The sequence below is a fragment of the Acanthopagrus latus genome, chromosome 7 (genome assembly GCF_904848185.1).
Source record: "Acanthopagrus latus isolate v.2019 chromosome 7, fAcaLat1.1, whole genome shotgun sequence".
NCBI lineage: Eukaryota > Metazoa > Chordata > Actinopteri > Spariformes > Sparidae > Acanthopagrus > Acanthopagrus latus.
The window spans coordinates 9,231,618-9,255,788 of NC_051045.1; the positions used below are offsets into that span (position 1 = coordinate 9,231,618).

A 24,171-nucleotide genomic window follows, 5' to 3' on the forward strand; every position below is an offset into this window, starting at 1 on the left:
AGTTGTCTTTTCTGAGGGGCTCATTCTCCTCATTCCAGCCCCTTGCTCATGCTCACATACAGACTAAAAACACACATATATCTCCCAAACCGCCTCTGTTATACATACACGCATACACACACACACACACACACACACACACACACACACACACACCCTCGTCCAGCCTGCAAAATGTTTTTAATCAGCTTTTCTCTGCTGTAATGCGCTAAGTGAGCAATAATGAGAGGCTTTATTAGAGAATTTAATTCCCAAACACACCGAATGAGTGCAGGCAGGAAATCTTTTGCTAATTCCATTCTTTGATAAAACAGAACGGCCAGAGAATGTGTGCGTGACGTGTGTGTGGCTGCTACTACATGTACGTGAGCATGACTGTGATCTTTACCTGGATCCAGTCCTCCTTCTCCTCCGCCGTCCTGAAAAGCAAAGAAAAGCTCATGAGATACTTCTATCTTAACAAAAAAATACAGATCATCACAATGTCACAGTATTCAGTCTGCAGTGAAGTGTATGTAGCCCAAATTATGAAAGAATGTAGCTTTTTATCATTGCAAAGATAAGTCAAATACAGATTTGTTACTTTGTCTGACTGTTTAGAGCAGCAGCCGGTTGATAACAGCTCTCAGAAGCTAACTGGCTACATGTGGTTGCCACTGTTAAGCTTACATGCTACCTAGCTAGACAGCTAGACAGCTAACCTGAAGGGTGGCAGGTTTGTGAACTCAGGTTATTACCTAACAATTAACTGGTTTAATTCAGCAATGTTTTTATTTTAAATATATTTTGAAGACAACTCCGAAGTGCAAAAACACACAGCAGTTTCTCTGGTCAACAGGAGCTAGCTGGTTAGCTGGCTTGCAGTCAGTGAGCCTGCTAGCAGGCAGCTAACTGGTTACATTGGTTGGTGAGTAGTTAAATGGCTGTTAATTCAGAGTTACTTTTGCAGTGTTTTCACACAGCAGTTTTCTCTAGCCAGCAGGAGTTGGCTGGTTAGCTAGCTTGCAGCTGGTGAACCTGCTAGACAGCAGGATACATGTGATTAAGGCAACCGGCAACAACGCCTGTCAGGCAATGTGACCATTATGAAATAATGTCACACATTGAAAGAAAATGTGACATGTATTAAACAAGTCAGTGGGAAAACAATCCTTCAATGACATACTGGGATGTTCAGTTCAGCCTTTTTCTTAAAACTGACTTTTGAAATGTTGGGTGTTCCATATATCTTTTATCTTATATACACATTTCTTGTCTTCAGAGTGTGTAGTCTTTCTCTTTACCTGGCTTGCAGCTCCAGTTGACGCTGCTTGCCGTTGATGGCAAACGTGTGAGGAAGGTTCTGCTTCACATTCTGCTGCACCTGAGATCAAGAATAGAGGGCACGTTCACCTCAGACGCACCAGAATAAATAAACGAAAGGCTTGAGCAGAAAAACTAAATAAAATCATCAGAATCAGAAGCAGATCTGCACCTCCATGCCAGCGATGTCAATCCTCTCTCTGACACTGAACTTCTGTCCCATCAGTCTGAGTTTAGGCACGCAGTAAAGCACCATATTGTTGAACTATATGGTCGAGACACAGAAAGAAACATCACATGAGCACATGTACAAAGATCCTCCAGCAGTGAGATATCTTTCTAATCTAACAGTCCTCTCACCAAGTAGAGGTATCGGTCTTGTGCTGTTCCGTTTTTGGCTGACATCTTCTTGATATGTCCTTCTTTGATGAGCTCATTGGCCGGGTTAACTATGTCCTCCTCTCCCCCGAGCCTCTCGTAAACCTCCAGCAACTTGTGCATCTTCTCCTGGAAACATCAGACAACAAGAGGATGAGAAGGCAGACGCACAAAAGATGAACTCAAACAAGACTCTCATTCATTCGTGGGTTTGCCAGTCAGGCGGATAATAGGTATTATATTTCTTAAGTGATTCAGAAACACATTTGTCTGCTCCAGCTGTTCGAAAGCTGTGTGACATAAACAAGTAACACGGCCAGACAGAGGAAATAGATGAGGAGGATGAATGTTAAAAAGTCAGTCAGGCTTCCTCAAGCCGTGCAACCCGAGGCAGGAAACAGCAACTTCCTGTCTGTACTAATTCAACTCGTTCACTCCTCGAGACTGCACTTGCAGCAATGTTGCTGACTGACAGAACAGCATCAGCAACCATTTAATTGTGTAATATGTGAGCTGCTTTTTTTTTTTTTTTATAGAGCTCGTCGAGACAGTGACAGAGTGTTGGAAAGAATTTAGAGACTGATGACAAAACAAAAACAATACAGAAAATTAACCATTGAGCAAAAGTCTTACCATTTTCCTGATTGCTGCATTGGAGTGGTTAGCTGCGGTAGAGATTAGCTCCAGTGCCTCTGTAACAAGGATTCGCATTCACAAAATGAGAGCACGTTAGCATCAAATCCTATAAACATGTTTGTTTCTCGCTATGAAACAAGAACAAATAGTCAGAGGTGCCACACATGATATATTTTATAAATCCAACGTGTCCTAACATTAAACACACTGTACGCCTTGGGCTGGCTTTGGGCCAGCAGAGAGCCTTGCACTAATGCCTGCGAGCACCTGAGTCAGCCATCTTAATCATGGCCTACATAAACAGAGGAGACACACAGCCTGGGGAACTGGGGCCAAAACAACTGTGATGAACTGCTTTTCGACTCTGGAGTGGATGTGAAAAAAAACAAAAACCTTCCACACAGACTCCAAACAACACAGTGTGCTGAAGTTAATACACCGGTAAACGGACACGGAGATGTGGGAGGACATCAGATCGCGTCGAAAGAGTGACGCACTGATGCGAAGGGTGTAATCTGTCGGTGCCAGGCGGCAGATGAATCTGCGCACAGAGCACTTAAGACTTTATCTGAAGCATCTGGCGTCATTCTAACCGCTGTGTAATAAGACGCACCGGAGCTGCCAAATGTCCTGCCATCACCTCCATGGTGGATTAAATGAATGGTTATCCCGGTGAGGTCATTACTGGCACTAAATTATTAGTCTCTACACAACATCAGACCTTTTAAATCATAAAATATGCATTTACTTTTTGGTTATCATATGCATGATTTTTAATGCTGCGTGTTAACAAATGTGATTTTTCCAACAATACAACATTTATTTATGTTTAAATCCTTTTGTTCCTGTTTAATCTATTCTCATTGTTTTGAACCTACAAACCGATAATCATTTGTTTTAAGTTTCTGTCTTTGTGATGCTCTGAGACCCATATCCTTGTGTGGCTGATAATAAAGGATAATCTCATCTTGTGTGCAAAACGCTCTTTTATTAGCTAGCATCCTGTCGTTAATTTCATTCCATCACTGGTTAATCTCAACTTTGACACTAATATCTCTATTTTTACAGCAAATTTGGATTGGCTCTGGCTATCAGTTAGTATTCTCCTTGATCACTCATAATTGATATTGGTGAACGGCCCTGAAAAATACTGGTCTCCCCCAACTCTACATAACAGTTTGCCCAAGTCTAGCTCCTACTTACCACATGACATGTTTCAAACAGTCTTGCTGGGAGGAGCCAGGTTAAAACTGAGAGACTTTAAAGCATTAATAGGTTAAAGCTGCAATATTTTGTTTATCCCTCTTTACAGAAAACCATGCTCACATAAATAAGGTAACATGATTTTTTTTTTTTTAGCTCTTTTTGACCTCTGGAGTGGTTTTTGCGGCTCGAGTGTTTTGGACTGTCGCCGTTCACACTTGGTGGAACAAGTGAGAAAAAAAGATATCAACCTCAGTTACTTTCTGCTCCTTCTCCTCCCGCCCTCGTACAGCCACAGAGCCGTACATTGCAGGACAACCACCTGTTCATTTGTGCTTTTTCAACTCGAGGGGATGTGTCCTCGCTTCACCAGCACCGTTTGGAATGTGAATCTGCATCCGTTCGCCTTCTTTCAGCTCTTTTCTCTGACCTTTTTGTGAACACGCCACCTCTAATTATCGCATCACTGTTGGCTGTATGGCAGCATTTGCAACAGAGATTCAGTCCGACCAAGTTCAGAGACATCCATTCTTTATCTCAATATGGGTGCTGCCATCTCAACAATTTCTTATTCCTTCGATTTTGATTTAATATAGATTAAAAAGATCGGCTTGTTAAACAACGTCAGTGGTTTTGCTATTGAAATGAAATGACACGAGCCGAAGCCGAGGTGAAACAGGCTGAAGAAGAAGATTTCTCTGACTGAGCAGCGAGTGTGCTGCAGTAAAAATAGCTTTCAGATGTCTCACTCTCTGCATCTTTTCGGTCCAGAGCGTCTTCAGGCAGCTTCTTCAGGTAGTCTTTGAGCAACAGCTCGTAGCGAGGAATCCTTTGGACCGGCTCCAGCATGTGGTGCTGCAACGTCAGGTTCCCACACACATCCTGTTTCTGAAGGTTACAACACAAAAACAAAGATTTGACCTGATTAACTGCGATGACAGGTTTTGTACTGAGTTAAGAGAAGGTGCCCCCACACTGCAATTCACTAAACGTGTTGACCGAGCAGGAGAAAATAGACTCGTAAACAAAAGGGGGAGGAGACAAACATAGAACACCTACTTGTATGTTCTGGACGACGCTCTTGAACTGTGACGACCGCTGCGTCCAGGTGTTGACCAGGTCCATGGCTCGGTCAAAGTTCTTCACATATTCTCCGTACATCTTCATGAACGGAGCCAGTTTCTGGAGGATGTCTCCGATACGAGGGTTGGAGTCCCTGCAGCGAACACAACAACCAAAACAGATTCACGCAAAGGTGAGCGCACAGAACCTTTAAAGGAAGGAAAAAATGTTTGAGCCTGTGCCACTTTCTTCCAGAACGTCATAGTTTTCATACAGTAGTATATACATACTGTGGGAATATCTTGATTAAAGTTGTACATGTGTAGTGATAAGGCTCTTTATCAAGACACACTACGGATTCTTTAAAAGTTCCTTTCAGTTAAAAGTTAATCTGTTGTATAGGGTGATGGTGTCTTATAATCCTCTGTTGGATGGACCAAATATTGGCATGACACAGAAATAAAACAAATGTATTAACTCTACTGACTTTCACTTTTACCAAAGTAATATACAATACGATATATTTACTTTTACTCATTTACTCATTTACTTTTTGGTACTTTTCACAACTTTGCATTTAAACTAAATTAATCCAAAATGCAATTATTTTCAGGTATTTCTGCTTTTTTTCCCTCCTTATTGTATTTTAAGCTCAACTTGTTGATGTTCATATTATTATTATAAGCCCTTATCGACAGATGAATCAGCCCGTCCCTGAACATAAGCCAACTTGTTTGTGCAGTCAGGATCTTACAGATGCTGCTGGGAGAATAGTTCTCAGTAGATTTGACGAGGTGCCACTGGTAGCTAAGGGTTTGCTTTAGCTGATTCAATTAAATCTTTCCTCCTGACATTTCACATGTGCGGATGAGCGTCTTGACACTTACATAAGACAGGAAACGCTGACTTCATCCATCAGACGTACGAAACAACTGGAGGATAAAATGAGTCTAACCTCATGAACATTATTGGAGAATGGAACAAATGAATCCTTCTTAGGGAAATTTTCTTCCTACGGTGCGCTCCTCTGACTTGCTTGCATGGATGTCTCTCGTGTGCGCGTGTGGCTTTTAAACTCTCTCTCCATCCGAGCCAGTACATTTTAATGAGTTCCAGAAAATAATGCGAGGGGAACCGTCATGTGACAGGTTATTTCCCTAAACAAAGCCCTCTAGAGGAGTCATTATCTACCAAAGGTGGCTGATGTTGGCACAATAACACACGGTGAAGGTAAAATTCCCGCTGACAGGGGAAGAAAGACTGAAAACTCCTTAATTCTGCATCTCTGACACACAAACACAAACACACACACACACACACACAAACCACATCACCTAGAGAGCTGATACCACTGGAAACCTGACTATAACGCCTTCCATTTGCAGCCTGCAATCTGCGTTTCACAGCCGAACTGACCACCACAGAGCCAAATTATCAGCAGTATGACATCATTCTCATTCCTCACCATTCTCCAGTGATGCGTGTCTTGAGCTCGGGGAGAAGGAACTTGTCGTGAAAGCAGTAGATGGAGGAGATGTTGGAGAAGATCCCTGTTATGACGTCCTGAGGGATTCCAGCCTCTGTGAGCTTAGTGCAAAATACCTGCGGAGATTAAAAAGACAAAACACACAACATACTGTTTGTATGCGAAGAGTTGTGCAACTGCTTTCAAAAACACATCCCCGCATCCGGCTCTGACTCGAGGAGGAGGAATGTAAACATAGATGGAAAAATGTCTGTGTTTTTGTTTATCCACACAGATACATTTGTTTTCTCCGGATTTGGCTTCTCGAGTGTGACAAAGAGTCACAACGACAGCTTCGCTGCTCACCTGGTTCAAACTGTATCAGGTACACACTTGACACCACAACTAACAATCACATCATCCATTGAGTTCTTAAGTCTATAAACACCTCAGTTAATCAAATGTGTCCATCACAGCTGCCTCGAGCCCAAGGTGACGTCTTCCAACAGTGTCCAACAATGTCTGACCAACAGTCCAAAACCAAAAGATATTCCACTCACAAAGATATGAAACAGTTAAAAGCGAAATCCAAGAAGCTAGAGATCACAAATGTTTGGCATTTTTATGTGATAAACAACTTAAAAGCTGCGCTGCACCAATTTTGATGGAATTGTTTTTTGGCCTCTGTGGCCCCGGAGGAACTTTGTCAAGTCTGAGAAAACATCATAGCTAATTGTACATGTACATTTTTAGTATTTTGAGTATTATTTCTATTATCTTACTTTATCTATATGCTAATCCTTTGTCTGCATGCTTGTGCACTTGTTCATGTTTCTCTTTGACTGTGTTTTCTGATGATTGAAAACTGAAAACTGTTAAAAACCAAACAAACATGTTTAACTATGACTGGAGAACAAGGTTTGTCAGCCAGGACATCCCTGCAGCACCACAGTACTTCATTAATACGTTGTTTTGTCACACGTTTTACCTTTCTCCAAAAAAATTAGCTTCTTGCAATATTTCAATTACTTGTGTATCCCTAAAACAACTGCACGTCAGAAATAATGTATAACAACCTGGAGGTTTTGGCGACGAAACAACTTAGCACGAGGCTCTGTTGAAAGATGATATGAGTTATGCATTATGGGAAATGTAGGATCGAGTGTTTCTGACCCATTCCGGGAACTAAAGGCAAGAATATCTCAGCCTCTGCTGTGTTAAGTTTTTCACTTCTCCAACGCTTCTTAAAGTTCAATCCAACATCAACATTTGGATAACCAATTTAAATGATTACATTGCATTTTCTGTCCATTGACAAATAGATTAATTGTCCAATCTCTTCAGCAGTATTACAAGTTAATGTCTGCAGGGGGATAAAATCTAATGCCATAAATGTTCAGGTTCAGCTATGAAACCAAACACAGCGATGCATCGGAACTGAAAATGATGCAATGCTTCACCTATCACTTCCATCACCTTTTGCTTCCCTACCGGCTCCGGCGACACGAGACTGCCTCTACTGTTTCCATGGAAACCATGGTCGTGTGTGTGTGAAAGTAGTGAGACGAAAACAGGAAGTCGACTGTGAGGACTCTGTGCCCTCAGTGGCAAATAAACCATAGCTGCGCTGTGATAGGGCTGCGTGCGTCTCCTCCACCACATGAACTTAGCAAAGAGGAAGAGGACTGAACCACCCGGAGTCAGTTCTCATCACACGAACATGGAACACAAATAGAGGCCAAAGAGAAATACTGTAACCAGTTGACAGAGCAAAATACTGGAGGGTGCAATGACTTTTGAGACAGGAGAATAGAGAAATTGGATACTAAAGTGATGAGAAGAGTGAGTTTTTTACAGAAGGAAATGAATTGGATTTAGAGCTGAAACAATTAGTGGATTAGTAAACAGGTGACAACGCTGACGATGAAGGAATTTGCTCCAGCAGCTCAAAATGTGTACACTCGCTGCTCTTTTTTTATTTGGTTTCAACGATAGTGAGCTGAATATCATTTGGGTTCGGACTGTTAGAGCAAAACAAAGAAATCGACAACGTCGACTTGTAACTTGCGAACAGTTCAACTCTTCATAACCTGGAGGCTCCAAAGATCAGAAACATTGTTTTGAATGGCTGCCACCACATTTTGACCTTGTGTCCTTCAAGAGGGATTAACATGGAGTAAACTGGACAGAAGTGCTTCCTCAAACTTAACCATGTCGTTTAAAGTAATATTTTCAATATTCGGGTGAAGTTGACTCTTACAATTTTAGAAACATTTGAGAATGTGACTGCAGACAGACATCAGCTCGGTCAGCCGAAGCCGGGCCGCATCATCGAGCCCAGACTGTTATTCTAAAGAGCTTTCCAATCATAAACCCGGCTAAGAGTCAGGAAACACGTCTTTAATCCACAGGATTTACATACAAGTCGCTATAGAGCGCTGTGAGGGTTATAACACTGCAACACACACAACAATATGTGCTTCACTAAAGACACACAAACTGTATTTACATGCTAATGTTTGAGGTGATGAAGCCAAACTCAGTCTGCACATGTATAAATATAAAACAGATACACAGACACGCACGCACAGGAGCGGTTTCTCACATGATCCTGCTTACACCACTCTGAGTAATCCAGTCAACAGAGGAAGGGTTGTTGACCACTGGTGGATTTTAATCCAGCTCAGCTCTGATCTCAATCACTAAGACCACTGGCACATTTAGGAGATTGAAATTCGGACCACAGGCATCCGAAACACACTCGCACACTCAGATGGCAAGCGCACCGAGGCGCAACGTTACCTGGTCGAGGAGGTTGAGTCGTTTGACGTAGGCCTCTTCAGTGTGGAGGAGCTCTTTGGCGATGTTCAGGAGCTTCTGAGCCTCCGAGCACTGGGGGGGTAAAGACAAGACACAGATGATTATGTCTGAGGCTTCATTTAAACAAAGAAAGTAGAAACATGTGAGCAGATACTCCAGAGGAATTCTACAGAGGAAACTCCACTGCTTCAATATATTAGCCCCCCATTTTTTAGCATCCAGAAAACTGACAAAAAGTCAGAGAGTCATGTCCATTTTCAGCAACATAATCAACCAAAACACTTTACTATCTGACCTTTATACCATATACAAGTATAAAATTACTTGGGTTGTTTTAAAACATATTCAATAATTGTCTTGATTCATCAGTGTGACACAAGGATTTTTTACTGTTTTTTTTTGTTGTTGCCAGAAATACAATATAATACTTCAAATTCTGCTTCCATTCACAAACTGAAACTAAGTTGTGTTTTCACTACTTTAGAATTAGCCTTTAATAACTACAGCAGAGCGAACATTTTTCTGTCCGAGTCTGAGAGAGGAGTGACTGATCCCCACTCCAAAAGCGCTGCGTCTGTGTGAGTTTCTGTCCCTCTCAAATGCTTGTTGCCTGGAAATAACACTTAGCTTCTATGTTGTGTTTAAACTTTTGTCATGTAACAGAATAGAATAGTCCCAACACAGACAGCTGGTGGTTTAGTTATCACTTAATATCACATATTTTTATACTACGACACAGTTTCATACCGTTTTACTTTATTTACATTCGGCGGACCCTGCCACCTTTCTAGCTTCTAACAGTGTTCTGGGGACCTTGTTTTCCTTCTGAGGACAGCTTGTTTATTCAGTTGCTGCAAATATGAACATTTTTGAGTTTTTATTACCTCTTTAATATTCTAAATATCGAAATTTCTTCCACAAAATTGCCCCTTTATTGCCACTGACCCTGACCCACACCCTGACATCAGGATCAGATCAGGTGCTCATGAGGAAGCAGGTCCTCCTTTGACGGAGTCTGCCATGTTGCACCGCCATGTTTCGATACTATAGCACGAAATAGACGAACCAAACACAAGCGCTAAAGATGGCCTTTCACATTTTAAACGGCCACCATAGAGGAGGGCGTGACGTGTCACTACATCGAAAAATGTAGCTGATAAGAAGAAACATGTCAGACGTCGTTCACAGGACAATACTTGGTATTAAGATCAGTTCATTATTAGTTTAGTTTGGTTCAGCGGTGGTGAGCTATGGAACTGATATGAACTATGGTGAGATCATGTGGTGAAAATAAGGACCAGCTTCTTCCTCTCGATATGATGTTTTAGAGCTGAGATGACAGAAAACAACGTATGACTAAACATTCGAAAATGATGTTGTCGATAAAAAGTTCATCCCGATGACACAGAACACGCATCTGGGTCATGAAACATTCAGGCTGTTGCAAAAATATGGGTTTCACAAGCGCTTTCTCCAACACTAATAGACGCACACTTGCACACTTTCACACACATACATGAACATGTAGCAGAGATGTGACTTTATCTATTATTACCACCCATCGCCATCGCCACGCTGACAACTGTGTGTAAAGTGCAGCACGCAAAAAAAAAGTTTAGCCTATTATCTTCTTGCAATGCACATCACTAAAAACCCACATCCTCTGTGACAAGGTTGTCATCATGCAGCCATCAACATGTCAGCTGTAGTGTCACAAACATTCATGCAGACACACACACACACACACACATACACTCACAGAAACACAACACACCCTTCCTCTGCACGGTCGTGTTGGGATCAGGAAGCACTGGAGAGCAGCGATACCTCCCCACCCCCTGTGGGTGTGGGCAGTCAGCGGAGGCAGTTTGTATATATATGTGACATCTGTGCGAGGTTCGGGCGTGTTTAAAGTGTTAAAACCAGTGTTGAGTGAGACAACTATTGCTAACAACAACAAGTTTCTGCCGTTTAACATTTTTCATGTGTTTGTCTTAAAATCCTCATAGCGATCATCTGACATGGTTCCATCTTTGAGTCATCACCACAAGAATTTCCCTTTTTATGTTGTGTGCGCCAAAGGGACAGCTCCACTTTTACTACTACAAACTACACCCACCAACCAAATCACCAATCAAAAATATGAAATCTGTTCAATACATGGTAAACATGCCAGCTAAACTTTGCTGATGCTAGCTCAATTTAGTTCAAAGCACCACTCTACCTCAGTACAGGCTGACAGAGCAGCTAGCATGGCTCTAGTTTGATAGTCCTGTTTGCATAGCTACATATGTCTCTTTCTGTGTTTTTAATCTTTTTGTTTTAAAGATAATACTTTATCCAAAAATCAAAAATATGTATTTTTAGTCTTACCACGAGTGCTATTTATCCATCCGTATTGTTTTGGTGCGAGTGACCGAGCTGTGACGATGTCTGTTCTCTAGCTAGCTAAGCCAACAAGCTTTACAGTTCAGAGGAGGACGCCATTAATGTTTACTTCCTGCGCCATCACAAGCACACTTTTCGTCTTGGGCTTTGATACTATCACCATTAAAACCATTACTTTGTGTTCAGCGACAACTAGCATATGTTAGCATTCACACAAAACTACAGGACTGTCACCATGGAAAACATGCCTGCTAAACTTTGCTTGTTAGCATGCTGATGTCTGCTCAATTTACCACTGTGCCTTGATACTGTGTCAAAGAACAGCTAGCATCGCTCTTAAACTTGCCTTAAATGTACATATTTCTTTTGTCTTTTTCTTCACCCCAAAATCAAAAATGCAGTGCTATTTAACCATTTATCCTGTTTTGGTGAGAGAAACTGAGTTTGGCAGATTTTCATGGCTGTGCCTGTCCTCTAGCTAACTAAGCTAAACTAAACTAAACTAAACTAAACTAAACTAAACTAAACTAAACTAAACTAAACTAAATGTAAACTATGTTTAAGCTCAGCAGAGGAGGATGCCATTAATGTTTACAACCCCGCTGTCAACAACACAAGCCCTCATCTACAAGCAGATGCAAGCTTCCCTCTCCATCGTGATATGGTTGGCGGGTGCAGTTCAGGTGAAAGAAAATAAGTCCATGAAACCGCTCATAACAATCTTCAGCAACCCGGTCATGATTTCTGGAAAGTGACACTGCCGTTATGTATGTTGTGGAGCTTTGAGCACCAAGCATCAGATGTGCCGTATAGTTCCATTTAATTCAAGAGAAGGCAGACATCTTCAAAACTCAGCAACTCTAGACAGACAAATAGCACTAAAGGTAAGAGGTAAAAGATATGTTTTTGATTTGGGGGTGAAACGTCCCTTTGAGACTTTACCCTGATGTTGCGAGTCTCCATTACAGGAAACAACGACGGCACAAATAGGCCACCAGAAACACAATGCGCACTGTCAGAGGTATCAGTGTTGTTTACAATCAATAGTCAAAGTGAAGGACAACAACAAAAAAAGTGAAACTTCAGCTCGGCTGCACTGACATGTCTCTCTGGACCCTTTCATCCAGCAGCCATCCCGAGCTCCTGTTACAGCTTTTTGGCAGGTTTTTGTCCTTTTATGTATCGGCAGAGCTGCTTTTAGATTGGAGTCAGTCGCTTGTGACCGGCGAGCTGAGGCTGTAATAGTGTCTAGCGTTTCATGCAGAAGTACTCTTTGAAATTGTTCACTCAGCTGGAGATAATAATAGACACAAGCTATTTTTTTCCACTACATGAAAGTCAGTCTGACTGTCTGAGGTGAAGCTTTTATACTCTCAGAGGAGTCTGAATCCTGAAAAGTATGATGTAACATGAATTATTAATTATAAAATAGTGAAGGAGAGACATTAATGACCACCTCAGTTCATGCTGGGGTCGTTCAGGTTTGTGGACATGACTCGATGAAGCTGAAACTTTACTCACTTTGTGCGCCTCTGAGTTTGCGTCTGTCAAGAACCCAGTCTGTGTGTCCGTCAGAGAGTGTATCTCTCCGCTGCTCCCCTCATCCAAGTCACTGTCCTCATCCTGAGTTGAGTCCCGCTTGTTGCCTAGGGTAACGCAGCAGGACACACTCTCTGTTTCCGTCACACTGTCATAATGGTCCTCCTCATCAATGGCGTCCTCGTTGGGGAACACCTCCCCCTCTGCAGTGCAGGACGGGCTGTCGATGCCGCTGTCGCGGTTGGGGATCTTTCCGTTCTGCTCCGAGGAATCTGGATTGTCCAGGAGCTCTTGGGAGGAGCCCTCCTCCCGCTCCACGCCATCAAGGCAACCAATACCGTGCGAGATGTCAACCTCCGCGCAGTCGTCCAGCGGGGCATCTTCCGAGCCGTCGATGTGCATGGAGGCCAGACGGGAAAGTTCAGAGTTCACCTCGTCGGTCCGTTCGGAGGTGACAAGTGCAAGTTTGTCAGGGGAGGAGTCACCTGCGACCTTCACCGTGGTCTCCTGGCCGCAGGAGGTGACGTCAGACGCAGTGTCCATTCTCAGACACAGGTGCAGCTGGGACCGTGGGAGCACCCCCAGGATGGGGACCCTGGGAGGAGAAAAGAAACACCGTCACACCTGCTTTGCTGAAGAGTGAGCATCATCGGTGAAATCCAAATGAAGAATCAGGACACTTTATCTCTTACAGGGACAATAATGAGAAGAGTTTTTAGGTGTGATTAGACTTTATCACAGAGTGATACGATTCACCACGTGAGCAGTTAATTTGAAGGATAAGTTCACCCAAAAATGAACATTCAGTCATTATATAGTCACCCTCATAGCAATGGAAAGTTGGGTGAAGATGGGGGACTTGTTTAAAAATGTAAAAAAAACTAACAAAAAAATCCCACTATGAAATGGCTTCATACAGCTTATCTGATGTAATCAAAGTCTCTCAAAGCCTTAAACATCCGAAACTGATAAGAAAAGACGCCAACGTCTGATGGGTTTTGTGCCAACACATCAAGCTTAGCGGCTACTATAAAGATTTCTGCCTTAAAAAGAAGTAAATAATTCTTTCAAGGGTGAGTTTTCCAGAGAGTTGGATTATGTTTTTTGAGCAGTATACAGCCATGTTATGTTTTTTTTTTGGATTTCTTTTGTGTTTTTTTTATGTCCCCATCTACTTCAGTAGTTTCAGAGAATGCTGCCAAGCTTCTCTGCTGTGAAGCCCCTAAAGAGTTTTAATGTACTACGAAGCCTCATGCAACTTTCCATCAGCACTGGGTGGAGATAATGACTGAATGTTCATTTTTGGGTGAACCTTCCATGAAACTTTCAGAGAAAAATATGAATCCAGCAAACGAGGCTAGCAAGATTTCTCAGGAAATATCCCCTCTGACGTTCTTACCTTGAATTCTCAAACCTCTCGATGAGAAGCCCCACTTTCTGGGCCTCTTTTTGCGGCGGTGCACCCGAGCCAGGAGGGGTTGGACCGGGCTTTGGCTTGGGCGGAGGAGGGGGAGCCGGCAGAGGCCTGCAGGGCGCCGGAGGGATCCTCTTAGGTTTCTTGTCTTGCCCAAGGGCGAGCAGGTGCGCAGGTTTAGGGGGCACTACAGATGCAGGAATCCAGACGAGGCAAAAACAGCAGAGCGAGAAGAGAAGCGTGAGGCTGCTGACGTTAACAAAAACAATCAGGTACCATGTATAAATCCCAGCGAGAAAACCTCCATGGCTGAGTCATGTGTGAGGCCGGCTTGTATCCTTGTATATTCAAAAAAGTAATTAAAAAAAACTCCAAATGGAAGAAAACATCAGATAGGAACAGACAGTAGCGGTGCAGAGCGAGATCAGCACTGAGCCTCAGCTATCCACCAACTTCCTTATTTCAGAACAGGATGCTGAGATGAGTGTGTGTGTGTGTGTGTGTGTGTGTGTGTGTGTGTGTGTGTGTGTGTGTGTGTGTGTGTGTGTGTGCGCGCGCGTGCGCATGCGCGTGTGTGTGTGTGTCACCACGGTCAAAAAAAAAAAAAAAAAGACAGAAGCACAGACAGAGACAGTCTGACGAGTGACAATGCCGTCTTTTAAGATGCGCGTCATGCTCATGCATGCCTGCACAGTACAGGCACACCATTTCAGTCTGCACATCTGCATCTGTTGTGTTTTGTGTGTCTGTGTGCGTTTTTTTCGGAAAACGTAAATGAAACCAGGAAATGTGCCGATATGTTACACGTAATGTTAATTTTAGCACTTCCTCTGTGTCTGTGTGCGTCACAGACAGAGAAAGAGAGGCCGAGGAGACTTTCCTCGACAAAGATGTGATGATAAAACGACGTGCTAATGACAGGACCGCTCCTGTTTCTACTGAGATGATTGAATGAAAGGAGAGATGTTTTACTTTCTGAATATTCATCTGTAATTTGAAAAAGTCTGTTTAAGCCAGAGGCTAAAATATGAGATTCCTAGTAGGATGTTGTATAGTCACATTTGTTCTATAAACCAAATTCAATTTTGCATCTGGGTTCAATCACGGCTAGAATCAGACTTTTATAGTTGACTTCGCGAAATATATCATTGTGTCTTTTCCAGGTTTTTAAGGCTGAACACTTCTAACTGTTCTCATACTTGCCTTGACCCACTTAGTCATCACAGTACGCAATATTATCGCAATACACTTGTCTATGATCACTCCCGTCATTCCCAAGGTACATGAAAACCTGTCCTGAGGTTGTTTGCTGTCATGGGCAGATTCATGCTTCAACATTTTTCTAACCATAGGAACTTTTTCCAGGAACCTTTTGAGGGAACTTGCATGACAACACCTGCATTCTGACCAGGGGAACTCTTGAGTTACTACTCTCTCAGGATGAGCTACATGGAATAATAATTGAAAAAAAAAGATGTGGCGAGGAAGTTCATCCTGTCAGATGGGAAACACTCCATGTATCAAAATACGCTTCACCATTAGTAGAAATGTGCTTAGCGTTTTCTGCCCTGTAGAGGAAATTCATTATAATTAATTTCCTTATCCTTGAGAACATTATTATCAGCATCTCCGGGTGTTTAGTTTCATAAAGATATTTCCTACACAAGAGAATACTTTTAACTTTTAATACAAGAGCCTGGTCTGATCTCATCCTGAGTGAGCAGCTAAGATTGTAAGAACACCAGAAACTGTCGGGCTGCAGCACAGCTCCTCCAACCAGCCCCGTCACTGTAACTACCCTTTGTCAGACCTCATGCTGTGATGTTATTGTGATAAACAATATTACTGCGTATTGTTAAACCAATTAATTTCACTAATCTAATGATGATATAATAGCACAATAAAGCAAGAACACACTTTCAAGGAGTGATGAACATTAAATCAATATTCAGACAGTAGAACTGGATTGTGAAACAAATATTGTCCTTTATAAATATGATAAAAATAACAACAATATAAAATGTGAAAATAAAGCTAATGGTTGAGAAAATCCTGACAATTACTGTGTGCTGATGTGCACGAGAAGTTTTTCTGACTGGTAAAATTAACGTGAATTCCCCCTAAAGTCAGAAAGAACGAGAGAAAATTTCCCAAGTTGACGTCATGTGAAACATGGCAGAGGAATGTAAACATTGGGTTGATGGATAGAAACTAGTCAAAGTCATACACTGTGTTGTATTGTACAGTCATTGTATTGCTTCCTTTTCAACGTGTTATTTAAACGCTCTGAGCGATAAAATGCAAAACAATTTCTTTCTGACATCCATGTTGCTCCCACATTCTAACCTGATGTACGTGAAAACACACCAAAGTCAGAGGAACGCCTTCCTAACACGGGAAATGGGACCATCCAAGGGGCACCTGAACGCAGCATTACTCTCACTATCACGTTGGCAAAAAGAATCCTCATTTAAATGCAACGGGCAATATCGAGGTCATGTGCATACGCTGATAAGTCGATGAGATTCAGTATGAATAATCGGAAAAGATATGTAAGATGAGTCAATAATGCAATTTTCGTGACAGACCTACTTCCAATTTGAAGATTTGCTGCTCGTTGGGTTTCGACTGTTGGTCAAACAAACCAACAACCAACCAAAACAAAATATTCTGTAACCATAATCAAGTAATGACTAACAATCCTCACCATATATGCTAAAACATGTTTTTTTTCTATAATCCTCCACTTTGATTCTGAATAGCTGTGAGCCACTTAAATAACGAGGCCAAGTCTGTGGTGTAACGTCCTCTAATGTTTCTCAGCAATTCCCTGAACATAACACATGTTGTTCGTTTTAAGCATTCTTCAGATGACGCCCACACATAAACACTTGGGAATCGCTGGCCCGCTTTAAACCGGCAGCTCTTTCAGGGGTGACCTACTGAGCCGTGAGTGACACAGTGAGGCCGAGCGGCCGACAGGAACCGCGTTATGGAGAGATGTTTGTCAGAGCAGAATGAATGACAGCTCAATAGCCGGGGTCTGATCTTGCTGCTCCTTTCAATTATAAAGACAGCTCTGGTGTCACAACCGACCTTGACGGGGGCTGAACTGTGTCGCCGTACGTTACCTTGAGGTTTCTGTGCGGTTGGCGGTCTGGGTGAGGTGGATGGCTGGGGCCGGGGTTTGATGGCAGGCCTGTCGTGACATGGTCTGGGGGTCGGACCTTTCTTCACCAGCCGTGGAGAGCACAGGTAGTCCACCGGTCCACACTGGTACTGCAGGGAGGAAGCAGGGAGGTCTGGAGAGAAGAGAGGAAAATTAGAAAAAGATCAGGGTATCGATCAAAACAACGAGATTCATCTAAATACACATTTACAACCGGGAGTAATCCCGCTACAGCGATGCAGCGCTGTGCAGCGTAGGTGAACGACCTTGAGCTCAGTGTGTGTTTCGGGATGTCACCCTTGGACAGGGAGCACAGGGACCAGAGTGGAGAAGAAAAACCTCTGCGGCATCGATCGTAACGCCAGGCCTGAGGCGGCAGACGCAGAGCTGCACAGGCTGCATATTGGTTTCTCTCACACTCTGTGATGGGACTGTGTCTGATTGACTACATCTAATCTAGTAAAAGTAGCTCGATAATGTAGTTGTGTGTGTAGTTGGCCTCTGGATGATGAAGTTTCTCTGGCTCCGACTGTGTCCTTTAGAAATGCCCGATTTAGATGCGATCAGTCGGAACTGGTGGAATTTATTTTGGCTGATTTATCCCTAAAAATACACAAGATTGGTTTGAAGTATCAGGATATTGTCAACAAAACCAAGCCCAGGCACAAAGCTTGTTTGTTCCGACTGAAGAAGAAAATCTTAAACCTGTGACAAATAAAATGTTTTGGTGACTTAGTTCCAGCAGGAACCAGAAAGAAAACAGACACATCGCCCTCTGAGATGTTAATGATAAACAGTTACTTATTTATAGATCACCACATGATCATCACCACTCTTTTGAGGTAAAAAAGTTTCTGGCAACTAGCAAATGTAAGTCAAATACATAATACAACACATAAAATAATATAGAATGCATGAGGGCAGTGAGCATTAACCAGTACAGTCAAGTTGCAGGCCAGGTAGCTAAGCTAAGCTAAGCTAAGCTCCTTAAAGCAAAGGAAATGTGAAGTTTTTAATGATGATAATCATCACTAAGAGCACCAATTTCATATTGTTACACTGTTTTCACATTGAAGTTTTTCATTAAAGAAAAGAATGTAAATGAAATGTCCCAACTATTTAGTTCCATGATTTAAAAAGTTAAAATATTAAGGACTCATATTATTCACTGTCTCTCCAGTAGAGGAAATCCCATATTATTACCTACTTATTATGTATTATAAACATTATTACTATTGTGATGGCCCACCAGCGGAATCAGACATAAATGACAAACAATTAAAGCACATTAAGGTTGCTTGGGCTGCATTGAAACATCATCTTATCAACAGAAACGTTCATTTTCGGGCCAATACCAAGATATTTCTTTTGAATTTCAAAGCCTTTATTGGCCAACACCGATAACACAGCAATAGCATTGTACATCCTGCCCTCAAAATGCATCTACAGTAAGTGATGAAAAAAAACAAAAACACAAGCGACAGTTAAACCAGTAATATGCTTATTCCAAATTGATTTCAAGCCATGTTGTTGTGTTTCATCATTTCATTCTGAATGCTAAACCTGAATAAAGACTGAAGATTTTTTCAGGGCATGGAAATAGAAAGCTAAAAATGTTACACCCTGTACACACAATCCAACCGGCATAACGTAGATAGAAAATGCTGGATAGAGGTTATAACATGTAGAAGTCAGCTTCAGACACAAGTCATATGAAGCGGAAAGACAGCTTTTGCAACAATAACAAAACTTTCTGAATGCGCGACAGTCTGAGCTGTTATCTGATGTGTCTGTCTGTTACACCAAAGCGATGTCCCCCCAGTGGATCTTGTTAATATCTGTGCAAACCATGCAGCCACACGTCTCTGTTCCTTCAGGGCTCATGGATTCGATCTAGTCACCACCAACTCTGTCTCAACTGGATTACAGCCCAACATTGTCCCCCGTCCAGAGCCCTGGCATGTCTAATTTGGTGATTTTCAGCCATGCTGCAGGCGGTAGGAAGGAGGAGAAATCAGCCTGTAATGAGTCCTGTTACGCTGTCTGCCCCATGTGGCACACTGCAGGCTTTCCCACCATCTCTGCACGGCGGCGCAATAAGAGCAGGCAGGGGGAAAAGATGAGGCTTGAATGTGAAATTGTGTCACAGAACTACAGCAGGTAGGTTTTGTATTCGGGCCCTGGCAACAGAAACACAGCGAGTCTCTTCCCGCTCGCACCGTCTCTAAATCAGGGATGACTCGTAAGGCTGAGTCAGAGGATAAAAAACGTGACCTATGATCAAGCGAGCAAGCGCGTCCTTTAGCCGAACGACCGCCTAGTGAAGAACTCCGTGACCCGGGCCGGCTCGGATCACCCCTGGGAAAAGCAAACAGAGGTATGAGATGGAGGCATAGGGGCCGGTACCTATGGAAACTCAGGCAGAGGAGCTGACACTCACAGTTTCGTCCTTAATTAAAATCTCCGAGGATAAGACTACACGACACATCTTCCTTCACCAGTTCCCAAGAAACACAGAGTGAAACACAATGAACGAGCACATTTCAAACTTACATCACAATGATCTCTAAATATTCCTTATTCCAAAGCTTTAAGCAGAAAATGCAGTCGCATAGGAGCTGGTTAAAGAAACATTACCTCGCCTCCAACCGCTCAGTTTCACATATCCAAAGTCCAAAGGGTGACTGAATGGAAAAAACCCCCGCACAACAAAGTCAAAACCAAAACATACCCTGCCCTCCCAGTTTGCCAAAGTCCGCATGTGCAACCGAGACGGCTCTTTGTTGTACACAAACACATGCACACACCCTGAAAAGTCCTTCAAAGCTCAGTCCTTCTTTATGCCCGGACACACACATTCACCAATCCGTTCCCAGGTGTATTTGAGGAGCTGCACCTGTCCTTTCACCTGCCAAACCTGATCCAGGCACCTCCTCCTGGGGCCGAAGACGTGAAGCGCAGGCAAGTCACCGTGGAGAGCCCAGAGGGATTCCAGCATAGTCTCACAGCTGAGCTGAAAACACACAGAGCTGATTGGACCGCACTGTTTACCCAAAACCAAAACCGCACTTGAAGCTACGCGTCGGCCACCTAATTGATTTGGACTCCGAGGGGATCTGAGAGATGAGATTAAAATTGTAATTGTGTAACTTTAAAGGGGGGCTTTAGTGAAAGCACACAGGAGAGGCGCTGATCTGAGCTCATTAATTTCATCGGCTCAGCTGAGGGACGGATGAATAAGACAATTACACAAGAATTACACATCCGTTGACATTATCATCACCACACCCTGTCTGCTGCGGGTTACCATGAAACCTTCCCCTGCAGAAACAATTTCAGCCGCTGTTAGTCACCACACGTCACTTTAATAAGGTGAGCCAGGTAACAAAGTCTGTCTCACCTGTTCAAACACAGCTGTGATGTAACAAACTCTTCGGTCGTCAGGAAGAGAACAGAACGAGCAGCACGAGGAGATCCCGGTGAAACGATCTAGTAACCTGAAAGACCGCATTACAGCAGAGTTCTGAAACATAGCAAAAGGCTCCTGTGCACGTCACACACCGAAAAAATGTGGATACCTTCAGGTATCTGACAGGGACACTCTCGCCTTCACTCTCTTTGTCTGTCAGGTTGAAAAAGCACATGAAGGGGCCCTGCAATAGCTGGGACACTGTGATGCCTCACAGGAGAAAGAGCTAAGGAATGTCCCTCTTATGTCACAACATAACACCAATGTGTGAGAGTTTGTATGTCAATGAGAGCCTCTCCCAGGATTTGACTTTTAAGGAAATTCCATCATGTATACTGCACAGACTGTAAAGGCCACTGAGGCAATGTGATTGTGATTTTGGGCTATATACTGGGCTCTGATGATGAATGATACTAATGAGCTTGGCTGTCATGTTCTCTCCATCCCATCGAGCCAGGTTTGTTTATAATGCAACTCTCATTTTGAAAAGGTGCAACATGTCAAAATTGGCCAAAAAAGTACCTCATACTGCAAACTATGTTGTTGTACATATTGAGGCTGTGAAACTCTCATTCTTGCTCACTTGATGAAAGAAGGGTTCTAAAATGTTAAAACAACACGCAGCAGCTCAAGAGTTAAGTCGTAAATCAAGAACTTTATGACAAAAGAGCAAGTAAACAGGACATGAATCAGTGCTAGCTTTCGGTCCTTGACAGCTTCTGATATGCTGAATGTTACAGACATGATTCTGTCAGAGCCGAATCAGTATAAATGCTTGATGCCCAGCTATATGTAAATTAGGTTATGAACTTTTTTTTAAAGTAGCCAAAGTAAAGGAGCCTTTTTCCTCAATGATTAGATCTATGTAACATTTTGCAATTTCAAAATAATCTATTAATTTTGAGGTAAAATACTACAACAGCGCAGAAACAATTTAGGCAATTTATATTCTAATTATCCAAAAAAAAAAAAAAGATAGAATTTTGATTAACTTCCATGTCAGTAGCTGATGACTGAAGTTGTTATTTTCATTTAAATATTGGTGAACGCCTCACTTTGGGATGAACCTCACTTTTCCTCGAACTCCCAAGAGACACACAACCACCAAGAATTGCACAAACCGAGGCAGCTGTCAGTCACCGTCAGCCCTGAGGCGACCCCTTCAGAGTCATTTATTACCCATCATCCCTTGAGTGCAGCCCTCCCGCCTCAGCGCTGTCTGGTAGACTGATCACTCACATTCAGCGGGGTCTCCCAAGTCAGGGAGCCAGTCAATCAGGGTCCCTCTGCCCGCAAACCAACCTCTGGTGAGGCTGGGCTGACAGCCCCACGTCAACCAACATCCCCCCTGTTTCCCCACAAGGCCGACCTGAATCCCGGTGACACCCTCCTAAAAGAATGGCACCTCATTATTCCCACATCATCGTCAGCGTCTCTGCATGCCTGCATTACACCTGCTCTGCTCCTCTCCTTCCGTTTCTCTGCCTCTCCACTCAGAGCCGTATTGATCTGGTTTATCCAGTCTGTTACACTGAGAGACTCAAAGAGAAGCGGGATCTCATGTAATGGCTCTTTGATTTATAATGCTCATTGAGCTACGGAGCTCAAATGAAAGCTTTAAAAGGAGACACTCGGGTGCCCATATAACCACAGAAAACTTGTTTTTTCCTGCCGTAATCCTTCCGTCTGCTCACAGGACGATGACTGCGGATTTTTGTCCCCCATCGCTTTACGTTGTTATCTGATCTTTTGATGGCCTGTATGAACAGGAGGTATGATGGCTCGAACTGGTTTTCTACCAGATACGGTAAACAGAGTAAGGAGCAGAGAAAGCTGAAAAAAAAAAAAAAAAAAAACAAAAAAACAGCTAAGAGAAAGAAGAGGTGGTGCAGATGACAGAGAGGTCGAAATGCCACAATTAGTTTTAAAACCATGTCATCTACCACTCCTTCTATCATCTCGCCACACCCTGTCTCTGCCCTCCCTGTGCAGCAGGAGACACTAATGAGAGCTCTGACCTTGATCTGCTTACCAGAAATCCACAGAAAGACGTCAGTGCTTGAATGTACTTGTTGGAGGTGAGTGCACAGAGCTGACGAACCTCGGGACAGTGAAACGAGACAAGGATACTAATAAAAAAACAAACCTGTAAATATACAGCTGCGTTTCCACCAAAGCACTTAACAATACTAGCGCCTTCTGATCTCGTATGTAACCCATGGTAACTGTCCAACAGCAGTAGGGCTGTCACAATACACCCATTTTGACAGTAATCATGATGTTTATAAATATGAAATACTGATATTGTGCTAATAACTTGATACTTGAACTATGATAATATCTTGTAAATATTGAATTCATACAAATCATTTACACTTTCCTAACTTTGTACAAGACAGTAAAAATGTGTAAGTGTTCTTTTGGTGAACCTTTCAACAGCTATGGTTTCAGACTCTCTCTTCGCCTCACTACACTTTTATTTTGAGCTTCATCCATTTGCCAGAATAGAGACAAAACACACAATACACATGTTTATTCTGCAGACATGATGATAACATCATTACAGCCACAATAACTGTGCAGTGAGAATCTTCTGACAGCCTTGGTCTGTTGTGTTAAAACTCCACCTTTACGCCTTAACATGGTGCGCTAGGTGCCTCAACTGGATGATAACGAAAAAAAACAGGAAGTGCGTTCTGTTTTGGAGTGGTTCTGTGTTCAGTGTCGATCCTTGAATCAACTTTGCTCACTTAAATATTGTGGGCTCCGGTATACTTCAGGCAGCTCTGAGAGCACCAGACAGGCTGTCAGTTCCACAATAAGTGGCTGAAGCGGTTGGCTCCCTCCTTCAGGCGCCACAACTAGTATCTATACCGTAACTGTCAAGAATTCAAGCCGGCTGCAGCGAACATGCTCAGCGGGAGACCAATCCTCAAACCTCTGACGACGCCTTTCAAGCCTCCAGCTCTGTTTGTGCGTTTGAGTCTGTGTGGCGCAATGCTTTAAGAGGATCAATCCAAATTCACAAAGTGAGAGCGGAAGCCGGGCTGAGAGAGAGAGAGAGAGAGAGGAAATAATGGTGTCAGTACAATAACAGCTGCTCCAGGATCTCCAGTCGAGCAGATCCTCAATCTCTGACAATCAGCAGATTTCCCCTCATAGGGTAACGAGGCTCCTGCTCCCACTTCACCACGGGGTTTATCAACACACACACACACACACTCAAAAACACACTAGGATCAACAGCGCTCCAATCACCAACAGCAGCATCTGGCCCCAGATTACAAATCTGTATTCATCTATTTGTCATTATGCTCTGTTATTCG

At 42.9% G+C, this 24,171-nt stretch overlaps 1 protein-coding gene across 2 annotated transcripts in view; it reads right to left on the reverse strand.

Annotated features, from left to right (window-relative positions):
* Window positions 1-24,171, reverse strand: part of fgd (faciogenital dysplasia) — a 61,206-nt gene that overhangs the window by 6,958 nt on the left and 30,077 nt on the right. The window contains exons 1-13 of one of the 2 annotated variants that reach the window (XM_037104633.1): window positions 20,014-20,168; window positions 17,339-17,509; window positions 14,193-14,394; window positions 12,776-13,388; window positions 8,849-8,938; window positions 6,047-6,183; window positions 4,579-4,735; window positions 4,269-4,407; window positions 2,314-2,372; window positions 1,663-1,809; window positions 1,475-1,567; window positions 1,284-1,363; window positions 389-419 (exon numbers count right to left, since the gene is read on the reverse strand). In XM_037104633.1, the coding sequence (XP_036960528.1) occupies window positions 389-419; window positions 1,284-1,363; window positions 1,475-1,567; window positions 1,663-1,809; window positions 2,314-2,372; window positions 4,269-4,407; window positions 4,579-4,735; window positions 6,047-6,183; window positions 8,849-8,938; window positions 12,776-13,388; window positions 14,193-14,394; window positions 17,339-17,509; window positions 20,014-20,137 (2,043 nt within the window). In that variant the 5' untranslated portion in view covers window positions 20,138-20,168. Of the gene's footprint in view, window positions 1-388; window positions 420-1,283; window positions 1,364-1,474; window positions 1,568-1,662; window positions 1,810-2,313; window positions 2,373-4,268; window positions 4,408-4,578; window positions 4,736-6,046; window positions 6,184-8,848; window positions 8,939-12,775; window positions 13,389-14,192; window positions 14,395-17,338; window positions 17,510-20,013; window positions 20,169-24,171 lie in introns of those variants that run through there. The other variant, XM_037104634.1, reaches the window with a different exon arrangement.